Here is a 24,737-nt window from a genome sequence, read left to right as displayed (position 1 = left end):
CCCTGTGACTGCCACCCATCAATCAGCCCCTAACCTGCCCCTTGCGGGCAAACTGATCACCCACCCACACCAATAGATCGCCCGCAGATCCGACATCAGATCACCACCCAAGCGCAGTGTTTCCATCTATTCTCTCCTCTAAACACCCACTAATTACCCATCAATCACCCCCTATCACCACCTGTCACTGTTACCCATCAGATCAGACCCTAATCTGCCCCTTGCGGGCACCCAATCACCTGCCTACACGCTCAGATTGCCCTCAGACCCCCCCTTATCAATTCGCCAGGGCATTATTTACATCTGTCCTTCCCTGTAATAACCCACTGATCACCTGTCAATCACCTATCAATCACCCATCAATCACCCCCTGTCACTGCCACCCATCAATCACCCGCTGTCACTGCCACCCATCAATCAGCCCCTAACCTGCCCCTTGCGGGCAATCTGATCACCCACCCACACCAATAGATCGCCCGCAGATCCGACGTCCGATCACCTCCCAAGTGCAGTGTTCACATCTGTTCTCTACCCTAAACACCCACTAATTACCCATCAATCACCCCCTGTCACTGCTACCTATCAGATTAGACCCCTATCTGCCCCTAGGGCACTCAATCACCCGCCCACACCCTCAGAATGCCCTCAGACCCCAGCCCTGATCACCTCGCCAGTGCATTGCTTGCATCTATTCCCCCCTCTAATCACACCTTGAGACACCCATCAATCACCTCCTGTCACCCCCTAGCACACCTACCCATCAGATCAGGCCCTAATTTGCCCCGTGTGGGCTCCTGATCACTCGGCCAAACCCTCAGATCCCCCTCAGACCCCCTTCCGATCACCTCCCCAGTGCATTGAGTGCATCTATTTTCCCCTCTAATCACCCCCTGAGACACCCATCATTCACCTCCTGTCACCCCCCTAGCACTCCTATCCATCAGATCAGGCCCAATACAACCTGTCATCTAAAAGGCCACCCTGCTTCTGACCGGTTCCACAAAATTCGCCCCCTCATAGACCACCTGTCATCAAAATTTGCAGATGCTTATACCCCTGAACAGTCATTTTGAGACATTTGGTTTCCAGACTACTCACGGTTTTGGGCCTGTAAAATGCCAGGGCGGTATAGGAACCCCACAAGTGACCCCATTTTAGAAAAAAAGACACCACAAGGTATTCTGTTAGGTGTATGACGAGTTCATAGAAGATTTTATTTTTTGTCAAAAGTTAGCGGAAATTGATTTTTATTGGGTTTTTTTCACAAAGTGTCATTTTTCACTAACTTGTGACAAAAAATAAAATCTTCTATGAACTCGCCATACACCTAACGGAATACCTTGGGGTGTCTTCTTTCTAAAATGGGGTCACTTGTGGGGTTCCTATACTGCCCTGGCATTTTAGGGGCCCTAAACCGCGAGGAGTAGTCTAGAAAACAAATGCCTCAAAATGACCCGTGAATAGGACGTTGGGCCCCTTAGCGCACCTAGGCTGCAAAAAAGTGTCACACATGTGGTACCGCCGTACTCAGGAAAAGTAGTATAATGTGTTTTGGGGTGTATTTTTACACATACCCATGCTGGGTGGGAGAAATTTCTATGTAAATGGTCAATTGTGTGTAAAACAAATCAAACAATTGTCATTTACAGAGATATTTCTCCCACTTAGCATGGGTATGTGTAAAAATACACCCCAAAACACATTATACTACTTCTCCTGAGTACGGCGGTACCACATGTGTGGCACTTTTTTACACCCTAAGTACGCTAAGGGGCCCAAAGTCCAATGAGTACCTTTAGGATTTCACAGGTCATTTTGCGACATTTGGTTTCAAGACTACTCCTCACGGTTTAGGGCCCCTAAAATGCCAGGGCAGTATAGTAACCCCACAAATGACCCCATTCTAGAAAGAAGACACCCAAAGGTATTCCGTTAGGAGTATGGTGAGTTCATAGAAGATTTTATTTTTTGTCAAAAGTTAGCGGAAAATTGATTTTTATTGTTTTTTTCACAAAGTGTCATTTTCCACTAACTTGTGACAAAAAATAAAATCTTCTATGAACTCACCATACTCCTAACGGAATACCTTGGGGTGTCTTCTTTCTAAAATGGGGTCATTTGTGGGGTTCCTATACTGAACTGGCATTTTAGGGGCCCTAAACCGTGAGGAGTAGTCTGGAAATCAAATTTCGCAAAATGACCTGTGAAATCCTAAAGGTACTCATTGGACTTTTGGCCCTTTAGCGCAGTTAGGGTGCAAAAAAGTGCCACACATGTGGTATTGCCATACTCGGGAGAAGTAGTACAATGTGTTTTGGGGTGTATTTTTACACATACCCATGCTGGGTGGGAGAAATATCTCTGTAAATGACAATTTTTTCATTTTTTTTTACACACAATTGTCCATTTACAGAGTTATTTCTCCCACCCAGCATGGGTATGTGTAAAAATACACCCCAAAACACATTGTACTACTTCTCCCGAGTACGGCGATACCACATGTGTGGCACTTTTTTGCACCCTAACTGCGCTAAAGGGCCCAAAGTCCAATGAGTACCTTTAGGATTTCACAGGTCATTTTGCGGAATTTGATTTCCAGACTACTCCTCACGGTTTAGGGCCCCTAAAATGCCAGGGCAGTATAGGAACCCCACAAATGACCCCATTTTAGAAAGAAGACACCTCAAGGTATTCCGTTAGGAGTATGGTGAGTTCATAGAAGATTTTATTTTTTGTCACAAGTTAGTGGAAAATGACACTTTGTGAAAAAAACAATAAAAATCAATTTTCCGCTAACTTTTGACAAAAAATAAAATCTTCTATGAACTCACCATACTCCTAACGGAATACCTTGGGGTGTCTTCTTTCTAAAATGGGGTCATTTGTGGGGTTCCTATACTGCCCTGGCATTTTAGGGGCCCTAAACCGTGAGGAGTAGTCTGGAAATCAAATTCCGCAAAATGACTTGCGAAATCCTAAAGGTACTCATTGGACTTTGGGCCCTTTAGCGCAGTTAGGGTGCAAAAAAGTGCCACACATGTGGTATCGCCGTACTCGGGAGAAGTAGTACAATGTGTTTTGGGGTGTATTTTTACACATACCCATGCTGGGTGGGAGAAATAACTCTGTAAATGGACAATTGTGTGTAAAAAAAATGAAAAAATTGTCATTTACAGAGATATTTCTCCCACCCAGCATGGGTATGTGTAAAAATACACCCCAAAACACATTCTACTACTTCTCTTGAGTACGGCAATACCACATGTGTGGCACTTTTTTGCAGCCTAACTGCGCTAAGGGGCCCAAAGTCCAATGAGCACCTTTAGGCTTTACAGGGGTGCTTACAAATTAGCACCCCCCAAAATGCGAGGACAGTAAACACACCCCACAAATGACCCCATTTTGGAAAGTAGACACTTCAAGGTATTCAGAGAGGGGCATGGTGAGTCCGTGGCAGATTTCATTTTTTTTGTCGCAAGTTAGAAGAAATGGATTCTTTTTTTTTTTCTTTTTTTTTGTCACAAAGTGTCATTTTCCGCTTACTTGTGACAAAAAATAATATCTTTTATGAACTCACTATGCCTCTCAGTGAATACTTTGGGATGTCTTCTTTCCAAAATGGGGTCATTTGGGGGGTATTTATACTATCCTGGAATTCTAGCCCCTCATGAAACATGACAGGGGGTCAGAAAAGTCATAGATGCTTGAAAATGGCAAAATTCACTTTTTGCACCATAGTTTGTAAACGCTATAACTTTTACCCAAACCAATAAATATACACTGAATGTTTTTTTTTTTATCAAAAACATGTTTGTCCACATTTTTCGCGCTGCATGTATACAGAAATTTTACTTTATTTGAAAATTGTCAGCACAGAAAGTTAAAAAAATCATTTTTTTGCCAAAATTCATGTCTTTTTTGATGAATATAATAAAAAGTAAAAATCGCAGGAGCAATCAAATAGCACCAAAATAAAGCTTTATTAGTGACAAGAAAAGGAGCCAAAATTCATTTAGGTGGTAGGTTGTATGAGCGAGCAATAAACCGTGAAAGCTGCAGTGGTCTGAATGGAAAAAAAGTGGCCGGTCCTTAAGGGGTAGAAAGACTGTGGTCCTCAAGTGGTTAAAGGGGGCTGTATCATCCAAAAATAAAAAAATTGCCCCCCCCCCCAAATAAAAGAAAAATCTAGTGCCCCAAAAATATGTCAACCTCGCAATAGGTCCCCATATGTCAGGGGGGCAGGGCCCCTTTGGAGCTTTAACTGGCTCCGGTGGGAGGAATATGGAGCTACGTAAACCCCCCCCCCCCCCCTTTTCTTCTCTCTCACTTTTTCCTCGCTTTCCTTTCACTCTCTGCAATATCCTCTAGTTGTGCCTTGGATCTCAGAGGTCATGAGCAGCTAACTTTAGGAAATTAGTGCAACTAGCATTCTCATGCGGAGAACTGTGTGTGCTTGTATTTATATAATGCTATAATTGCCCCGTTCTATGTAGATCTTGCCTCCTCAAGCGGTAGGTATACGTCCGTCCGTATACCAAAGTTGCCTTTTTACACCATTGTGCCAATGCGTTATTTTTCAAACTATACTTGTTTTATGTGGCTTGTATGTAATGTCTTGTGAATGAGTTGTATCTGCTTATTCTTCTGAGATGCTGTCTTTATCAGTATCAGTTTGTAACATTGATTTCATCATGCTTGGTTTTTCAATAAAAACTTAAAAAGAACAAAAACCTATGTACTCTCCAAAAGACCGCAGAAGATGGATAGGGGAAATACGCGGCGACGAAAGATCCGAAAAGATTGTTCTCAGATCCATCTTCTGCAATCGCGAACACAAGTACGATCGATGAGTGTGACCGCATCATTGTTCATTCGCAGTAATTAATGGGCATGTCATTAATCATGGCGGTCAATCAAAGTGAATCAATATCGCGCACAACTGGCCGTCAAACATTGTTTAACAATGTAGCGCGATATCGCAAAAAATCATTTGGTGGGTACCGGCCTTTAGTGCCTGAATCACACGCCTGACACAAGCATGCGGCAAATGCAGTCAAGCTTCAGTCAAACATCTGATCTACATGCTTGTTTAGGGTCTATGACAAAGTATTAGGGGCAGAGGATCAGCAGGACAGCCAGGCAATGTGCATTGCTTAAAAATAAATAAATAAATATGGCAGCCTCCATATTCCCCTCACTTTAGTTGTTTTTTCTTTACAAACACGGCTGTCGCTAGTATATTATACATGATACAGATAGGCCATCACTTGAGCTTGTGCATTAGAGAAAAGGCTGATTGGTTGAAGCTTGGAGTCCCTCACCTTGCAGCAATAATGTGCAGTGTAATTAGCCTGAGTTGTATTAGTGTGGCGTCTGCAGGCTTTGTGCTGCTACAATCCCATGAATAGTAAGAGCTGTATTGGAATTGGTACAGCTGCCGCCTGCTCACTGATGGAAGTCTGGCTGCAGCTCTCTCTGAGGGCTTTTTCAAGAACGGGCACTTGGCTGGAAGCCTAATGAAGCTTTGTGGCCTTTAATCCGGCCGGCAGGAGGTCTGTAAGCCCAGAGTGGTGTTTCCAGCATCGCTGTGCCTAGAGATTGCATGCTAAGCATCCCCAGGCTGGAGAATACCAGCACAGGACACCAGAAAACAAAGCAACCACAGCTATAGCTCTGCACATGAGACACTTCACTAGATAAATGGCTGATATGGGTCAGCGGCTCTCTTTCAGCAATAACAAGAAGTTTTAAATCAGGATGATACCATTTATTGGCCAACTGAAAATGAATAAAAACAAGCAAGCTTTCGGCCTTGCAGCCTTCGTCTGGCTTATATCCTGTTTGTTTGCAGGCTGGTGGTACAGACAGCTTATATACATGCAACAGCAAAAGGGAAAACAGATATTCTTTTCAAGCATAAATACACGTCATTAAGATAAAAGTATGCCCGTCTCCAAAGGCCCATACACCCTAAATTATTTTTGCGACAATTTTTCCGGCAATGTTTTGAGCGATGAGCAACTGTCTCTGTGATCTCACAACGTCAGTACAGGCTTGCAATTACACAAACGACGTTTGGCTATGTGCTGAAACAACGATCATCATGGCAGATTGAGTTGGTGGGGAACTCAAAAAAAGATCCAAACACTACAATCAGCTCGTGATGTTTCTAAATTATCAACAGACCCGAGACCTGGAATATGGCAGCCAAGCCCATGTGCCTCTAGACAGGTTCTAGGCTCCCACCTGAGACCTGTCCTTGCAGGAAATTGTTGCTCAGCCCAGAATGGCTACACAAGATGACTCGTATCTCAGGTCTATGGGTATTTTAGCATGGATATTCTGCTTTTCTGCTTCTTGCCCTACTGCGGAGCTCAGAGCTAAGGTAGACACAGGTAATAGTATTGAAAAATATAACAGGAACTATAGTGCCAGTAAAGGAGGGTGAAAATAATATTAGAATGGTCCTTGCTAGAGTATACCGCCCTGTAACATGGCATTCTACTGTTGATGAAAGTTACAAAACTGATCAGGGGATGTTGCAGAAGGAGGCAGTTCAGTCCCTGAGGAAGGGAGAAACTAACAGCTGTGACGCCATTAAAGACAACGCAAACTAAGGTTGCCATTGCGGACTTCCTTTTCTGACCACCCTACTGATCCTCTGCAATGTTCTCTATACATGCTTTTCAAAGGATCTGTATCGCCTGCAATTAGCACAGAATGCCGCCACAAGCCAACCCTGCCATAGCCACATAACACCAAACCTTGGCTCGCTCCACTGGCTACCCATAAAATGGAGAATTCTATTTAAGATTGGCTTATTGACATTCATATCCTTGCACAATCTGGGCCCTCAATACCTAAGGGACTTGCTGCAATAGCATCACCCCCTCCCCCCCACAATCTTAGATCAAAAGGATCTAATAACCTGGTCACCCCCAGAGTCCACTCCAAAATCTTCAGAGACAGAGCCTTTTGTCGTGCTGCCCCTACACTTTGGAATTCCCTACCTCACCCAATCAGGACTGGGAGCATTTAAGTCCAAACTAAAAAGCCACCTGTTAATAGTCTGGCATTTATGAACACCTGATTATTTCTTCACAGTCCAACCTGCAATCACGCATTGAGCTGAGACATATCTACTGTATCTGCTTTGAGTCCTATGGGAGAAAAGCGCTTTACAAAATGTTATTGCATTGTATTGCCTCAAAAAGCTTTATGATTCAATGGCAAGCAGTAACAGGAAGAGAGCAAATACAATTCTGGAACTCTGGACCTATTAAGGTCAAATCACAAGTATGGATTACAGATCTGGGCACTACACTACAGGAAGGGCACTGGACTTATAATGGAGTGCGCCATTTGTGCGGGGGTGGGCGGCAGGGGTAAGCCTTAATACTTACCTACAGGGTGCTGCTCCTCAGGTTCCCAGCCCTTGGGAGATGCATCCTTTTCTCCATGGACTGGACACATCTGCCGAATTTCATAGTTCTTGGCAGTGTCTCATGCGCACACAAATGCATGTCGGGAGATGTAGTCTGTGGATGCCAAGACATCTCTGTAGTTGCATCCATGGACTACATCTCCCAGCAGCATTGCGGAACGCAAGAAACACACTACCAGAAATAAAAAAAAAAATGTGGCAGATATAGCCAGTCCGTGGAGAAGATGGCGCATCCCATAGGGGCCAGAGGAGCAGCTCCCTGCAGGTAAGTGGTGAGGTTCACCCAAACAGCACATTGCATTACAAACCTCCCTTAAGGGGAGGTTCACTTAAAAACAAAAACATTTCCTGGTGTTCAGTTCCCTGAAGGAGATGCTTAAAAAAATAAATAAGTCCCAAATCTTCATCTGGCAATTCCAAAACCTCTTTTTTGAAAGTCGTAGTAGCCTCCATTTTGTGACTGAAAATGTCACACTGAGGTGGGGTAACCTGCCGATGCACAAGCATACCAGGAAGTGATGCGGAAGGTTAGTCCTGTAGCAATTAGACACTAAAATAAGCAAGTTCATATCACTTGTCCAGTGGGTCACATTTTCTTTTTGTTTTCAATAGTTCAGCGTTGTTATGAGCTTCACAATGACATGCTGCTTATTGCTTCAGTCTGACCTACAACACTCATCTTCTTTCATTGGACACAGATTGGTTTTAAAATTAATTGCACTTAATCTGAACTTTAACAAAACTATAATGAACAACGATTACTGAGTAACAGGTGTAATATTACGGCCATTCAGATGTTAAGTGTGTAAAGGACAGATGTCAGAGCTGGGCGCTGTGAATGGCCCGCTATTCAGACGCTCCAATCTCCCCCTTCCCTTTTGTACTACATCACGCTGCAGCCAGTAATCAGACTTGACAATCCTTTTCTGAATGGCACAAGGCCTTACACACGCACACAATACATGTGAGGAGGGAGCTGCTTGTATTAGTGCCATATGGCCAAGCCGGGCCTGATGTCACAGGCTGAATCACATCATCGTCTAAGCCCAGAGCCAGACTGTCGCACTCAGCGAGAATGTGCAGACTCCGGTCACCTCACTGCGTGTTCTTGTATGACTCTATCTAGAGGTCCTTCCATACTAGAAGGATTTGCCCTGTGGCATGAAAAACAATGTATGCTACATTGTGGAGAAGAGGCTAAGCATCTACGCTGTTGGAACGCTGGTCTGTAAGTCCAGGAAACAAATCCCACCTAGAACACTATCTCCACCCAGTGTGGTACAACTACCTTATACAGCTAACTAACTCCTCCCACACACACTTTATCCCTCATCCTCTTAGGCTCCTGGTGAGAACTATTGCAGTGTTCCAGGTTCATAGCTTGTGCAGGATATTACTGTAACTGCATTGCATTTGTATTTTAAACACAGTTAAAGTGGGATAAAAGTCTGTCATAACATTCAATAAAATGTGTTTTCCTACTTTTTATTACCCATAGTTACCATATTTGCTTTTGTGCACAAGTAATATAGTCTGTTGACAAATTACAAGTTCCCAAAGTACAGTTTATCTGCTATGAAAGCTGCCATTACATAGCTGCAGTATTTATATATTAAAACCTATCTAGTGATAATTTCTCAGCTGTCTGTGCTTTTACTATGTGTGGCAGCTCAGCAGAGCAAGGACAAGGTCCTCCAGCACCCAAGGCTGAGACACCAAAGTGTGCCACTCCACTAATCACACACTGATTGCGTTTAGAAGAGGCGCCCCAGGGCCTCCAACACCTTCATCTCTAGTTATCTGGCTTGCAGTCACTGCCATGCACCCCTTTTTCTTCTTTCTCTCTGTTTCATACACAATAGGGAAATGATAGCTGAGTGAGTTGTGCGCCCCCTGCTACACTGCACCATGAGGCTGGAGCCTGTTTTGCCTCTGCCTGGCCCTGCAGTTTAGTTCCAGCACACTGCTAATGTTTACATTCCTTTGTGAGCTGCAATTAGTAAACCAAAGATAAGATATCACATCTTTGGATGAGGCCAAAAGCTGCCGACTGAAAAATAAAGTGCTGTTTTAACTGTTTGAAAGCTGTTCTGCTACCATTTTTTTTTCTTTTTTTGGTGGTAATAGTTTTTATGGTGTAAATAATCTTTTAGAGCAAATATGTTGAGTTTTATACCACTTTAACTGGTTACTTCCCATACTGGCTTTACATGTTAAGGTACAATCTCCAGTATGATGGACTGTACGATTGATCGGACAATTAAAAATCATTATATCGATCCGAAGGTCAAGTCGACTCTGTTAGTCTGATCAGATTGCTTAGGATTTTCCCCTCCGTTGGTGGGCCGAACAATCCTTTTTATTCAATCGCAATGATTGCATTGGGAGATTGTACCATTAATGGGCATCTTTAGGGATGCTAGACTATGGCTATGGTGGGTATTCCAAGTTCCCTCGAGGTACAATCAATGACATGACTATAGACTTAGTGCTAAGCAGGAGGTCCCTGAGATATATATACAGTGGCTTGCAAAAGTATTCGGCCCCCTTGAAGTTTTCTACATTTTGTTGCATTATTGCCACAAATATGAATCAATTTTACTGGAATTGCACGTTAAAGACCAATACAAAGTGGTGTACACGTGAGAAGTGCAACGAAAATCATACATGATTCCACAATTTTTTTTAAAAAATAAATAACTTCAAAGCGGGGTGTGCATAATTATTCAGCCCCCTTTGGTCTGACTGAGTGCAGTCAGTTGTCCATAGACATTGCCTGATGAGTGCTAATGACTAAATAAGAGTGCACCTGTGTGTAATCTAATGTCAGTGCAAATACAGCTGCTCTGTGACGGCCTCAGAGGTTGTCTAAGAGAATATTGGGAGCAACAACACCATGAAGTCCAAAGAACACACCAGACAGGTCAGGGATAAAGTTATTGAGAAATTTAAAACAGGCTTAGTCTACAAAAAGATTTCCAAAGCCTTGAACATCCCACAGAGCACTGTTCAAGTGATCATTCAGAAATGGAAGGAATATGGCACAACTGTAAACCTACCAAGACAAGGCCGTCCAACTAAACTCACAGGCCGAACAAGGAAAGCGCTGATCAGAAATGCAGTCAAGAGGGCCATGGTGACTCTGGACGAGCTGCAGAGATCTACAGCTCAGGTGGGGGAATCTGTCCATAGGACAACTATTAGCCGTGCACTGCACAAAGTTGGCTTTTATGGAAGAGTTGCAAGAAGAAAGCCATTGTTAACAGAAAAGCATAAGAAGTCCCATTTGCAGTTTGCCACAAGCCATGTGGGGGACACAGCAAACGTGGGAGAAGGTGCTCTGGTCGGATGAGACCAAAATGGAACTTTTTGGCCAAAATGCAAAACGCTATGTGTGGCGGAAAACTAACATTGCACATCACTCTGAACACACCATCCCCATCGTCAAATATGGTGGCAGCATCATGCTCTGGGGGTGCTTCTCTTCAGCAGGGACAGGGAAGCTGGTCAGAGTTGATGGGAAGATGGATGGAGCCACATAAAGGGCAATCTTGGAAGAAAACCTCTTGGAGTCTGCGAAAGACTTCAGACTGGGGTGGAGGTTCACCTTCCAGCAGGACAACGACCCTAAACATAAAGCCAGGGCAACAATGGAATGGTTTAAAACAAAACATATCCATGTGTTAGAATAGCCCAGTCAAAGTACAGATCTAAATCCAATGGAGAATCTGTGGCAAGATCTAAAAACTGCTGTTCACAAACGCTGTCCATCTAATCTGATGGAGCTGAAGATGTTTGGCAAAGAAGATTGGGCAAGGATTTCAGTCTCTAGATGTGCAAAGCTGGTAGAGACATACCCTAAAAGACTGGCAGCTGTAATTGCAGCAAAAGGTGATTCTACAAAGTATTGACTCAGGGGGCTGAATAATTATGCACACCCCACTTTGCATTTTTTGTGTGGTTTGTTTTAATGTTTAGAATCCTGTATGATTTTTGCTCCACTTCTCACGTGTACACCACTTTGTGTTGGTCTTTCACGTGGAATTCCATTAAAATTGATTGATGGTTGTGGCAGTAATATGACAAACTGTGTAAACCCACTATATAGATAGATAGATAGATAGATAGATAGATATTTGATCAGATTAATGGAATCAAACTGGTAAGCGCAAACTCAGCCATTAATGGGCACGACCAATTGTTTCTGATCGATTATCACAGTGATCGGAAACGAGTGTCCTGGTTTCGAACAGCTGTAGGAGTTGCCATGTTCCCTCCTCCCCTTCCCTTATCCAGAAGCAGGGTGTACACAGCATCCTACCACCACCCCTTCCCACTGATTAAAGCTTTTGTTTGCTCATTGCTACTGCTTATTACAGCAATCCGTATCTGCCTGCTCTTACTGCGGACTGCAAGCCTTGGAAATAGGGCAATTAAAGCTTCTATCAAACATTTAAATGTAAGAAGAGGAGGTAGAAAAGAAGATTTTTATTTATGAGCCACATTGTCAGAATGCATTTTTAATTTACTATTGAGGTGCCCTAGGGGCTAAAAATGCTGCTCGGTTCCCATTGAGGAGTAAGTAGATGCATTGATGATGGTTCAGCAATACTTTATCTCAATACTGAGACCAATCTTGTGATTATAGTAAGCAGACACTTCCTCCTCAACCTTACTAGAAACATAAAAACTTGTTTTAACAGAAATACTGCAATAAGAAAGCTCTTACCGTGAGCCAATGACATCAAAGAGGTGTTTCCAACGCTCGTTCACTTTGTTCAGCTTGTTCTCGATTTCCTTAGAGCGGGTCTTATTGCTGGCAGTGATCAGCTGGTCTCCGATTTCCTTCAAGTGAAGCTTATTTTCACTGAAGAGATTAATTTCTTCCATGCAATCCTAACAACAGAATAAACACCAACATTGAGAAAATCCCAATTCTACAAAAATGACTTTCCATCGTGGTAGACATAACCAACAGCAAACTAATCAAGTGATCCATTTATTTAGTTACATGGGTCACCTGGATAGCCTACTGGTAAGGCGATATAGGATTTGAGCCTTAGACCAGGGTTCAAATCTGGCTCAAGCCAGTACATAAAAGAGTAGCGTTCAAATCTGGCTCAAGCCAGTACATAAAACAGTAAGCAGTCTTTGGACATGGCTCCTAATGATCCTGGTTGCCCGTGGAGCATGCCCTCAATGGCTGCAGCCCTGAAGAAGCTTTGAGTCCACCAGGAGAAAATTACAATATAAATGTTCTGTGTCTTGTCTTGTCCTGATTGAAGGTGCGTACACACGCACTACAGCAGCCAACGGCGGGTCCGCCGGGCGGATCGTTCAGGAAAAGCCTTATCAGTCCGCCGACAGTGCATACACACGCACTACAGTCTGCTGAAAACCCGCCCAGCGGGAGGTGCCGACGGACCCGTCGTTGGCGGCTGTAGTGCGTGTGTACGCCCTTGACTCTGAGTTAATCTTCTATGGTAAAGTTGAGTGGAGGGATTTGATCAGATAGATCCCTCTCTGATCAGATAATGATCTGAGAGGAATGTATCTGATGGCCACATCAACCAGCTATGGCCTGTCTAGAAACAGGAAAGAGGAAACATTGGAGGTGGTAATGAGACATACAACAGGTAAAGATAATCATCTATTAGTAAATGTCAACATGACAACCAGGGCTGTGGAGTCGGAGTCGTGGAGTCGGGCAATTTTGGGTGCCTGGAGTCGGAGTCGGAGTCGGGAAAAAATGCACCTACTCCGACTCCGACTCCTAATGAATTTGTAACTGTAATTAAAATAGAAAATATGATAAAATGTTCTATTTCTCAGATAATAGTCATTAAAAATAATGTATATATACAGTAATAGCTGTGCTTAGTCCACAAAAATGAAATAAACCAATCAAAATTAGTTACTTGTGCTGCTTCAATAAAGCAATCCCCGTATTTTTAAGGTCAGATATACATATCTGATTGTGACTGTATATATGATGCGTACACAGGAATCTCTTATATATACTAAATAACATCTATGCTGTAAGAATAAAGCCTGATGTGTAGCTGTGTCACTAATAGAGATGGTTAATGAGATGGAAATAATTCTGCACTGATGCCGATTTATGCAAATGTATGCACTCCCTTTGCTGATGAAATCAAATAATTTGATATGTTATTAAAATTTGGTTTGGTGACTACAAATTAAAGGGTACCTGAGACGGATGAAAAGTAAAGTTTTATACATACCTGGGGCTTCCTCCAGCCCCCTTCAGGCTAATCAGTCCCTCACTGTCCTCCACCACCCGGATCTTCTGCTACGAGTCCTGGTAATTCAGCCAGTCAGCGCAGTCCGGCCGCATGCCACTCCCACAGCCAGGAACATTCTGCACCTGCGCAATAGTGCTGCACAGGTGTAGTATGCTCCTAGCGGTGGAGTGTGTTCATGCGCACTACGCCAGACTGGCTCAAGTACCTGGACTCATAGCAGAAGATCCAGGTGGTGGAGGAGGACAACGAGGGACTGATTATCCTGAAGGCGGCTGGAGGAAGCCCCAGGTATGTATAAAACTTTAATTTCATCTGTCTCAGGTTTACTTTGTTACACAGTAGTACTATACTCTACATATGCACTCCTCACAGAGCTGCAGGGAATCCACTGAGAATGCTGTGCACATTGAACACAGAGGTGTTGTCTGTTTACAATCTCCTCATTCCCCTGCAGAGTACCTGCACATCATTCTTACATGTACCCACACTTACATTGCCTAGGGCCTGATAGATGTTCTTTGTTCCGGTTTGTACCTTTTACAAGTACTATTACTAAGGACTAGTTTTAGTCTAAAGGGAATAAATATAGTAGTCTACATATCCTTCTCACTTCAGTTGTCTTGTAAAATTCCTAAGCGTTGGCAGTTATGAGACGAATTTCATGTTACATACTTTTAATCAACAAAATTGTAATATGCAAATTAGAGGAGTCGGAGTCGTGGAGTCGGAGTCGGTGGAATCCTAAACTGAGGAGTCGGAGTCGGTGGATTTTTGGACCGACTCCACAGCCCTGATGACAACAGTGCTATTTTACTAGATTATCTTTTCAATCAGGAAATGCCTAATTAGTGGAGCTGAAGATACAGAAATACCTGCGCTAACTAGTTAATGACGTATGTACAGAGTGGATGTATGGACTGAATGAATACCTGCGGACAAGAATCTGTCGAATCTTGTAGCTGCTGGTTAATGAAGTAGGAGACAGCTAACTGATCAGCAGTTACTGGGCTAGGTTGGCCTGGTTTCAATTCTGTCAGTTGAAAGTTGTCCTCAGTCATATTTCAAGCCCACATCTACTAATCAGTGATAAATGTGGTAATAAAGTGATGCAGAGAATAAGAGCTAGGCAAATTTATTATAATACATTAAATATCACTGATATTTTCTGCAGTGTTTTAGAGTGTCTATGGCACAGGTGTCGAACTTCCTTACCATTTTATGTAGCCCTCCCGAGAGCTTCAAATGCGCATCATTGTAAGCAGCAAAAGAACAACAGTACTCTGCCTTCCCATCCAGAGGAGAACACCGGTGACAGTTGTTTCTGGTTGTAACATAGTGCATAGTTCTCCATCCCTGTCCTCAAAGCCCACCAACAGTACATGTTTTGCAGGAAACCAAAACATGCACAGGTGAGGTAATTAGTGTCTCAGCAGAACTGATCAAATACATTGGCCTCGATTCATAAAACTGCCTGCGAGCGGGGAAAGTCGAGCGGGGAAACACCGCTGTCGGTATTTCCGCCTTCAGGGTGGTAATTCATAAAAATTTAGCTACTTGTGATATACGTGCGGAGATACTCCGCTGTAGGCAGGCGTTAGGCTGTCGGGAGACGTGCGGAAACAGGGGAAGCAGGCGGAATCCCTCCGTGCGGTGTTCTCTCTGCAGCTGCTTGGGAGGTCTGTCCCATTCACTGCAACGGATTCCGCACGCTTCTCGCCACATCAGAGGTAGCGGTAATACCCGTCCGCATACCGCTACCTCTAATCTTTATGAATTGACATTTGTTACTGTTGCTGTGATAATCACCGCGCAAGGCGGTGATTGATCACTCTGCTCGTGGATGTCGGCTTTTCATGCGGAAAAAGCCTTTATGAATGCATATTTTGGTGTGTGGTCGGTAAAGTGAGCGTTTTTTTGCATTTCCGAATGCGGGAATGCTTTATGAATCGAGGCCATTGTGGATTTCCACAAAACATGCACTGTTTGGTTGGCCTGACTACAGGGTTGGGGGAACACCGACATAGGCTTCAATTCACTAAGCAGTTTAGACTAGTCTACTGATGGTTTGGTCAGTTGCATCAAAGGGGAATTCATTATTACCAAATGTTTTAGACCTGGTCTAAACCATTTGGTAATTAGGTGGGTAAAGCAGGGGAAATGATGCTATTCACAAACAAGCAGCGTTGACTGACATCCTTCTCCTTTGATGAGCTCTCCTCTGCATACAATTAAACTCCTGCTTAATTCACTCAAAAGGTTCCATTCTTACATCTAAAACACCTCACAGAATTACTTTACCTACAGAAATCAGCTGGTCTAATCTCTGTCAGAAAAAGTGGGCGTGGTTACTCCTTGTTTGTCTTTGTGAATTGTGTAATTGCTGAATGTTAGACCAGGTCTAAAAACAGGTCTAAAACATTACACCAAACCATCAGTAGAAAAACCATCTGTAGACTAATCTAAACTGCTTAGTGAATTAAGGCCATAGTGGAGTTTAATGGTGCAGCAACAACCCACCAGACCCACGCCTCCCAACAAAATTAGCAGGGGTCCACTCTGGGGATCCAAAACACACACACACACACACACACACACACACACACACACACACACACACACACACACACACACACACACACACACACACACACACACACTCCCAATCATGTGACATGCATGCAGAGCCAGAGGTATGAAGCATACAGCGTGTGCCTGTCAGGAAGACCAGAGGAGACCAAAGCAGCACTAGGGCAGGCAAATATTACACTGCTCCACTGCGCTCCTCTGCAGAAGGGGGAGGAGCAGGCCCCTCACGGGCTCTATAGTTAGTATGAGACTGTTCAATAAATGTTAAATCCTTATTAAAAAAAATTTGACCTGAAACTTGCACTATGATTACGATTATGATCTGATTATACTAGATTTTGAGCCCTTGTGTGTTTTGAGTTTGACACCACTGGTGTGATTCAGCCAGATGGATTGGGGAACGATCGTTTGGTGGCAGAGATCTCCGATCCATCTGGCCGTGGGTACATAGCTTAATAACTGCCCCTTAAAGGAGCTACAATCTATTCCCTACCACTGTCATAAGCAAGCCATACATGGTTCCATTATGGCCCAACATGCCTAGCCGATCTCTATCAGATTTCAATTCTGTCAGATATTGATCTATTCCTACAATACATGGCAGACGATTCTGATAAACTTCAGGAGAAATCTATTGAGCATTGATCGAGCTCCAAGCGCTGTACTCAATTCAGTATAACACTATGTGCCTATCGATTAGCCCCTCCCCCAGCAACCTCAACAAGTGGAAATTTTCCAACATGTCTAATCAGATTTATGAGACTGCACAAAATTGACGAAAGTTAATTGACTAGACTGATCACATATGTTTGGGCAACAAATTAAAGGCAGATTAATTTAATCAAAGTGATCAAATTTGCAAGAAATCTGAAAAAAATAAATTAAAATAAATAAATAAATAAATCGATGCATGTATGGCCAGCTATAGTCCTAAGTACTTAGTCTCAGGATTAGCATACACATCCAATTTTGATTGGCCATTTTTTCCTCAAAAAAAACTTCACGCTTTCATCACATCATGGATGGACTTTTGCAATGCCCTCTATGCAGCCCCTTCACCGCCTGCACCAGTACAGACTGCTGCCGCAAGACTGTTAACAACCCAACCACACCATTGCCACATAACACCAATCCTTTGCTCATTACACTGGCTACCCATAAAATGGAGAATCATTTTCAAAGGTGGCATGCGAACATTCAAATCCCTACATGACCTACCTGAAGGAATGATTGCAACTGCGTTGCACCTCTCACAACTTCAGATCAAAAGAACCAAATAACTTAACCACCCCCAGAGTCCATCTAAAAACCTTTAGAGCCAGTACATTTTGTCCTGCTGCCCATACTCTTTGGAATGCCTTGCCAAACTGAATCAAGACAGCTCCAACTCTGGACACGTTTAAATCAAAATTAAAACGCCACTTGTTAGTCTGGCATTTATGACCTCATAACTTTTTCCCCAATACACATCACTATGTACTGATCGGAGACAAGCCTATGTGCTTTGAGTCCTATGGGAGAAAAGAGAGGCGGGCGTGTGTATGCTTACATACGTCGGCGGCGGTCATAGGGGCAGGGTGTTGTGAGGGACTAGAGCCAGTTATATTAAAGGGCTTAGTCCACCTAGTTTGTTCATATTGTTTGATCCACTATCAGCCTGCACCTAATCATCTTTACTACTGGCAGACATGAAAAAAACAGACAGCACCAACTGCCATTATCTCTATATAACCACACTCCATAGGCTAAAAGGTTGATATTTTTTATAGAGATACATATGCACAGAGGGAGATACTGGTTGCTTGGCAGTTGGAAGCAGACGTTATTTCCCACAATGCAACAAGGTTCACAGACACTGTTAGTACCATGGTCCTGACATCACACTGTGGGAGGGGTTTCACCACAATATCAGCTATACAGACACCCCTGATGATCTATTTGAGAAAAGGTAAAGATTTCTCATGGGAAAGAGTGTATAAGCTGCCGATTGGGATGAAGTTCAATCCTTTGTTACAGTTCCTCTTTAAAATCACAACCCAGCAATGTCATATGTTTAGAATGGCAGGAAATAATATGGATGGAGACCCTCAGATTACTTCTTCCTATGAAAAAACTTAAACCGCAAGTTTCAGCTCAAACGTCAGCTTTGTCGTTTCCTGTAATTACAGGCGAGAATGCGTTTCCTCAAGGAACACTAATCTATGCAGCCACACACTTAATTGCTGGCATTATCCACCATTAGACGCTGGAATTAATTGCAATAGCTCAGATGCTGAAGATCTAATCAGAAAATCTCTAATCCGTTCTCCACAAATACCTTCTGCAGCTTTTCAATCATTTCCTCGATGTTCACATCAGCGGTCTGCAGCACTTTACTCTCCATCTGCGTCAGCCAATCACACAGCTCCTTGTTCTTCTCACTGAACACGTTCCAGGCGTTAAGCCGATCCTCGATCTCCTGCTTCCTCATAGACACCTGTTTGGAGCAGGGAACAGGTCAGTCACGGCGGCAGTAAAAGCAAACCTGTCATGACAGGCCAATTGCCTCTGATCAACATACAATATACAGTCAATTGTCGAAATCATGATATCCGAATGGTTTTGAGAGAAAAGTAAAGAAACTGGTGGTTTGGTTTAGCGAATCAGGTAAAAAAATGGCACTGGAAATGTGGGTGTCACCATAGGCCATAATGTGAATTACAGCTATAGTGGGCAGACAGTAATCTGGGTGCTGTCAAAAGAAGGAACCCAAATTACGACAAAAACAGCATAATTCGGTCGCCAGCAACAGTTGGAAGCAGAATTACGCCTTTCCCTATTGTCAATGGCGGCCTGGAGGGGGAACAGTAATTACCATTGCCGGGACTTTTGCAGGAGCAATAAGAGCTGTTTTTCGGCTTTACCCTGCTCCCAAGTCTTCATAATTACATGTGTGTTGGTTTAGAGCTCAAGGCATACAAGTGTTATATTTCAAACCAATAGCATGGCTGGGTTCTTCTTGGAATGAGCTGTTTACCATTACAGGAGATGTCTAAATAACTGTAAGAAATATGGAGGTTGACATTTATTTCCCGTCAAACAATACAGATTACCTGGCTGTGCTGCTGATCTTGAATACTTTTAGCCATAGACCCTGAACAAGCCTGCCAGTCAGGTGCTTCTGACTTAAGTCTAACTGGATTAGCTGCATGTTTTTTTTTTGTTTTTTTTGTGATGTGATTCAGACACAACTGCAGCTAATTATTGTATTATTAGTGGGAGATATATGGAGACTGCCATATTTATTTCCTTTTAAACAATACCTGTTGCCTGGCAGCTCTGCTGATCTATTTGGCTGCAGTAGAGTAACACCATAAGCAAGCATGCAGCTAATGCAGACAGATTTTTGGCAGAAACACCTGATCTTCTGCATGCTTGTTCAAGGTCTATGGCTAAAAGTATTATGCTGGGGATACACGGTACGTTTTGTACCGTGTATCGAGCCACACGATAGATTGCGGCACGTCCCTGCTCGTCCCTGTGCGCGGCCAGTTCGATTCCTGCTGTACCCGCGGGCTGCTTCCTTATCTGGGCTTTGTTTTTTCTTTTGTCCTGCCCGCCGGTATCGAGCGCGGAATCGATCCAGCGGGTCATCGGACACGTCGGATATTATTAATCGAGCCATCAGCGGCTCGATTGATAATAAAAAACTAACCGCGTATGCCCAGCATTAGACGCAAAGGATCAGCATGATAGCCAGGCAACTAGTATTGCAAAAGGAAATAAATATGGCAGCCTCTATAGCCATCTTGTTTTTGCGGTCTTTGAAAACTATACCAGTTGTCTGCTACTTCTGACAGGTCCGGTCAGATACGCAATTGTTTTTCTGATCAACATTTAGAATTGATCAGAATAACAATTGGAAATCAGGCCCAACCTATCGTAAATAATCAATTCAGCCGTCCGTCTGACAGAAAATTGCATTGTGCATACTAAGCTTTTCGTTCCTGTGGTTTCTGTATTTAACATCAGTTGGCTGGCTGCACATATAGGATGTGCAACAGTCACATGACCGAGTGATATTTACCATCACAGCCAATCACAACCTGACAGAGGAAATCATAACTAGCCCCAGTATGCTTTGAACACTGGTTTGTGAATGTAAAACAATGGCCTCAATTCACTAAGCAGTTTAGACTAGTCTACTGATGGTTTTTAGTCTACTGATGGTTTGGTCAGTTGCATCAAAGGGGAATTCACTATTACCAAATGTTTTAGACCTGTTTTTAGACCTGGTCTAAACCATTTGGTAATTAGGTGGGTAAAGCAGGGGAAATGATGCTATTCACCTTTGATGAACTCTCCTCTGCATACAATTAAACTCCTGCTTAATTAATTCAAAAGGTTCCATCCTCACATCTAAAATACCTCACAGAATGACTTTACCAACAGAAATCAGCTGGTCTAATCTCTGTCAGAAAAAGTGGGCGTGGTTACTCCTTGTTTGCCTTTGTGAATTGTGTAATTACTGAATGTTAGACAAGGTCTAAAAACAGGTCTAAAACATTACACCAAGCCATCAGTAGACTAAAAACCATCTGTAGACTAATCTAAACTGCTTAGTGAATTGAGGCCAATGACTCAATAACTATGACCATAGACCGCGAAACTTGTAACTGTAATGAATATCTTGACATTCAGAAGCCTCTGCCTGCAATACGCTCTGACTGGCAGGACCTTCCCGCACATATACCCAAGCTAATCCAGTTAGTCAGCTTGCCTTAAATTGCACACAGATCACTGCTAAGGAGGCTGAGCCCATTGAGGGAGATTACAGGAAACTGCAGCAAGGAAAAACTGAATGGCTGCCAGCGGTAATCAGAATGCATAGCCTCCCATACACATATTTCACGCTATAGATCGATCTGACATTTGATTTAACCCTTTCCGATCCATTTTTGCAATCACCCACAATGCTCCCCCAACTCCAATGACATTAACATTTGAACGTTTACAAAGGAATCATTGGAAGTGGCCTGGCAGAAGCGGCTGCTTTGTGAGGCAGATTCCTGTAAGATTTCATGCAGGAATTGATCAGGGATCTGTCTGCGGTTTATAGGCAGGCAACAGATGAGACGGTATTTTGGGGAAGTTCAGAGCTAGGCCTGATTCACATTGACTTAAAAAAAAGAAAAAATGTCCATTTATCACGGACTGTATCCTATTGGATATGGACAGTTCCTATGTTAACAAGAGGATCCGTTCACATTGCTCTGTTGGAATGGATCGTTTCGACCCATTCCAGTGAAAGAATTGCAAGTTTGCGGAGGGAGCGATTTTACTGGATGAACGGATGCGTGGCATTCATTGGGCTTGATTCAGAAAAGGGTGCTAAGTGTTAGCACGCCAGTGAAAAGCCACTTTGCATGTGCTAACATGCAAACTACTTAGCAGCGTAGTTAGCACATGTAAACTACTTAGCACCCTAGTTTTTTTTTAAAAAAAATCAGTGTTTATTCAACAAAGAAAAGGAACATATGACAGAATATGCAGTGTAGCAGTGCGCCTCCTAACTTTTCCAACAGTAGCTTCAGCATCAATTATCACTGTGGAAGATGAGAGGTATTGTTAACAATAATATAATGATCGTCACATAATGCTGTATATAGAGCTCAGATTGAATTTAAATTTCCAAATATTCTATCTTTTCTAAGATCATAATTAGCAAGACCAGGGGTATCTAACCATGGAGCTTAGCACCCTAGTTAGCACAGTGCTAAGTAGTAGTTTGCATGTGCTAACTACGGTGCTAAGTAGTTTGTATGTGCTAACTACTTAGCACCCTAATTAGCACACTCAAAGCCTTTAGGCGTGCTAACTGAAGAAGTAGTGTAGAAAGTAGTAGATAGGCTTTCATAGGAAGTTTCACGTTTGTTATAAGTCTGTTACAGACATATGTCGGTTCTGCACAAGTCCTTCAGTAACACCAAGAATTCAAAAACTGACAGTAATCTAATACAATAGAGTCCCAGTTATCCAGAACTCAACTAACCAGCAGTCCCAAACAACCAACACAAATCGCTGGCAGTACTCACAGTGGTACAGGCCAACTTCTAAGGCTGTATGTGGGCTCTGCTGTGCACGTAACACAGGACACTAGTTTATGGGTAATCTTATAGCAACAGTATTTTAAAACACATTGCTGTTTCCATGGTTCCAAAAAAATGCAATACAGTCAAGTCTCTGTTATCTGGCACCAATGAAGTGTGTGTTCTGGTTGCTTGAGTCTATGTTAAAAATAGGCCTAGCTAATACAGTACTTTACCCCACTCTATATACTGTACATACCATGAACTTTGTATTGAATGTTAAAATACAGTAACTTGGGGGAACCATTGAAATCAGTCTTTAAAGAGTCCCCATTATAAAATCCACTAGGCTAGTGACACACAGATTTTCACTGGTCTGCTGTTTACCTTCACCCTGCCACCCACCGCCGCCTGTATATCGCGACTCCCTGCCTGTGCCCCTCCCCCCGCCTCTAAGCTGATTGGAGGAAGGTTACAGAGGCGGGGAGGGGAGGGACACAGGCGGGGAGCCACGATATACAGGAGGCGGGGGAGCGGCGCTGAGTGGCAGCCTGAAGGTAAACAGCAGACTAGCGACAATCTGCCTGGCGGCTGGAAGCAGAATCCAGGGTGTGTACATACTGCACTCATTGCACAACCAACCGCACAACATGATCAGCCGCTTGACTTGTTTACATGACAAGTATGTACACATGCGCTGATCAACTAAACAACCAACTCATTTAATTACTGCAAGCGCACCAGCATGTCCACATTCAAAAACAACACGTCGTTCTAACGGCTTGTACACACCTGGACAATCATTGGGCAGGTTGATCCGTCGCTTGGATCAGGCAAACCACCTGTTATCGGTTGGACATCTTGTGGTTTGCCAGCCGTACACATGCCCTACCGTCCAACATACTAAGTTTAGACAATAGATGGGTGGAATAGTTGCATGTGTGTATTTACAATCTGGGGCCTGGATACCTGAAGGACTTGTTGCAACTGCATCACACCGACCACAATCTTAGATCAAAAGGCTCTAATAACTTGATTTTAAAAAGGAGCTGTCAGCCATACTATCTCAGGAAAAAAACAACAAATATCTAAGTAGATAAATACTAGCTCTACTTACATAACATATGTAGTGCACTGTCCACGTTATGATTCCTGTGAATTTTATAAAGGAAAAGCAGAGAATCCTATTCTAGGCAGTTTCTATATTTACTGTGGCTACTTTGAAGCCAGTCGTGATGTAATACCCGCCCTTAGTTTCCTCTGCCTGATTTGCCAGCCCTTCACTATAGAAAGTGCATTGTTTCAGCTTAAGAAATATTGGCCAATAAGACAGGAACAGAGGTGTGGGAGGGGAAAACAGGAGGGAAAGAGGCTTCAGCCAATCAGGCTGCATTCGTTAAGTCTGAGGGGAAGTAGAGAAGCAGAAAAAGACAACCCAGCATGCCCTGCAACTTCCTTTTTGTGTACCAAATTTTCTGTGTACCAAATTTTCTGTGTACCAAATAAGAGTCATGTAAACTGGGGAATGATCATTTATCAACAAGAAAAGTAATAGTGATTTTAACTTTTGGATTGCCTGGTTAGCATCCCTATTACTTTTTTACCAGATAAAAATAAATAATTGATTTTTTATTTTATGCCCGACAGTTACTCTTTAAAAGGGAAGATCCGCTCGACCAGTAGAATAAAAGAGAGTCAGAGCTATGACTAAGAAGTGATTGTGAGGCTCCGATACGCATGATGCTATTTTTTTTGCTATGTCCAGCATGCTTTTCTACAAATAAAGATTGGACTTTTATTCTGCCAGTCGAGCGGATCTTCCCTTTCTTAAAGAGACACTAAGAAAAACAAAAGTTTGCTTTCTTAAAACAGAAAGAATTTGCGATAGTTCAGGTTGGAGTGAGCCTGAGATGTCTCCCAGTGCATCACTGCTGAATATATGCAAATTAACCATTCTACCCTTAGAAGCTAAACACACCTCCAGAACCGCTGGAATGCAATGATGTGTCAGCTTGTTAATTTGTACAGAGCCATAGTAATCCAAATTAACAAGCTGACACATCATTGCATTCCAGCGGTTCTGGAGGTGTGTTTAGCTTCTAAGGGTAGAATGGTTAATTTGCATATATTCAGCAGTGATGCACTGGGAGACATCTCAAGCTCACTCCAACTTGAATTAATCGCAAATTCTTTCTGTTTTAAGAAAGCAAACTTTTGTTTTTCTTAGCATTTTAGTAAGGGGGCTTTTAGGACTATTGTAGTCCCTTACACACTCAAATGAGTTCTGGGTCACCATGGGATTTTGTTTAGTCTGTACCTTAAAGAGACACTGTAACATCAAAAAGTTACCCTTGGGGGTACTCGCCTCGGGAG

The 24,737-nt window shown here is 43.0% G+C and overlaps 1 protein-coding gene across 7 annotated transcripts in view; it reads right to left on the bottom strand.

Annotated features, from left to right (window-relative positions):
* The window catches only part of SYNE2 (spectrin repeat containing nuclear envelope protein 2), a 573,116-nt gene that overhangs the window by 72,684 nt on the left and 475,695 nt on the right, over positions 1-24,737 (bottom strand). For all 7 annotated transcript variants that reach the window (XM_068254236.1, XM_068254237.1, XM_068254238.1 and 4 more), the window contains 2 exons: positions 18,614-18,772; positions 12,174-12,340 (listed from right to left, as the gene is read on the bottom strand). In XM_068254236.1, the coding sequence (XP_068110337.1) occupies positions 12,174-12,340; positions 18,614-18,772 (326 nt within the window). The remainder of the gene's footprint in view (positions 1-12,173; positions 12,341-18,613; positions 18,773-24,737) is intronic.

The sequence above is a fragment of the Hyperolius riggenbachi genome, chromosome 9 (assembly GCF_040937935.1).
Source record: "Hyperolius riggenbachi isolate aHypRig1 chromosome 9, aHypRig1.pri, whole genome shotgun sequence".
NCBI lineage: Eukaryota > Metazoa > Chordata > Amphibia > Anura > Hyperoliidae > Hyperolius > Hyperolius riggenbachi.
This window is presented reverse-complemented; position numbering and strand designations above follow the sequence as displayed.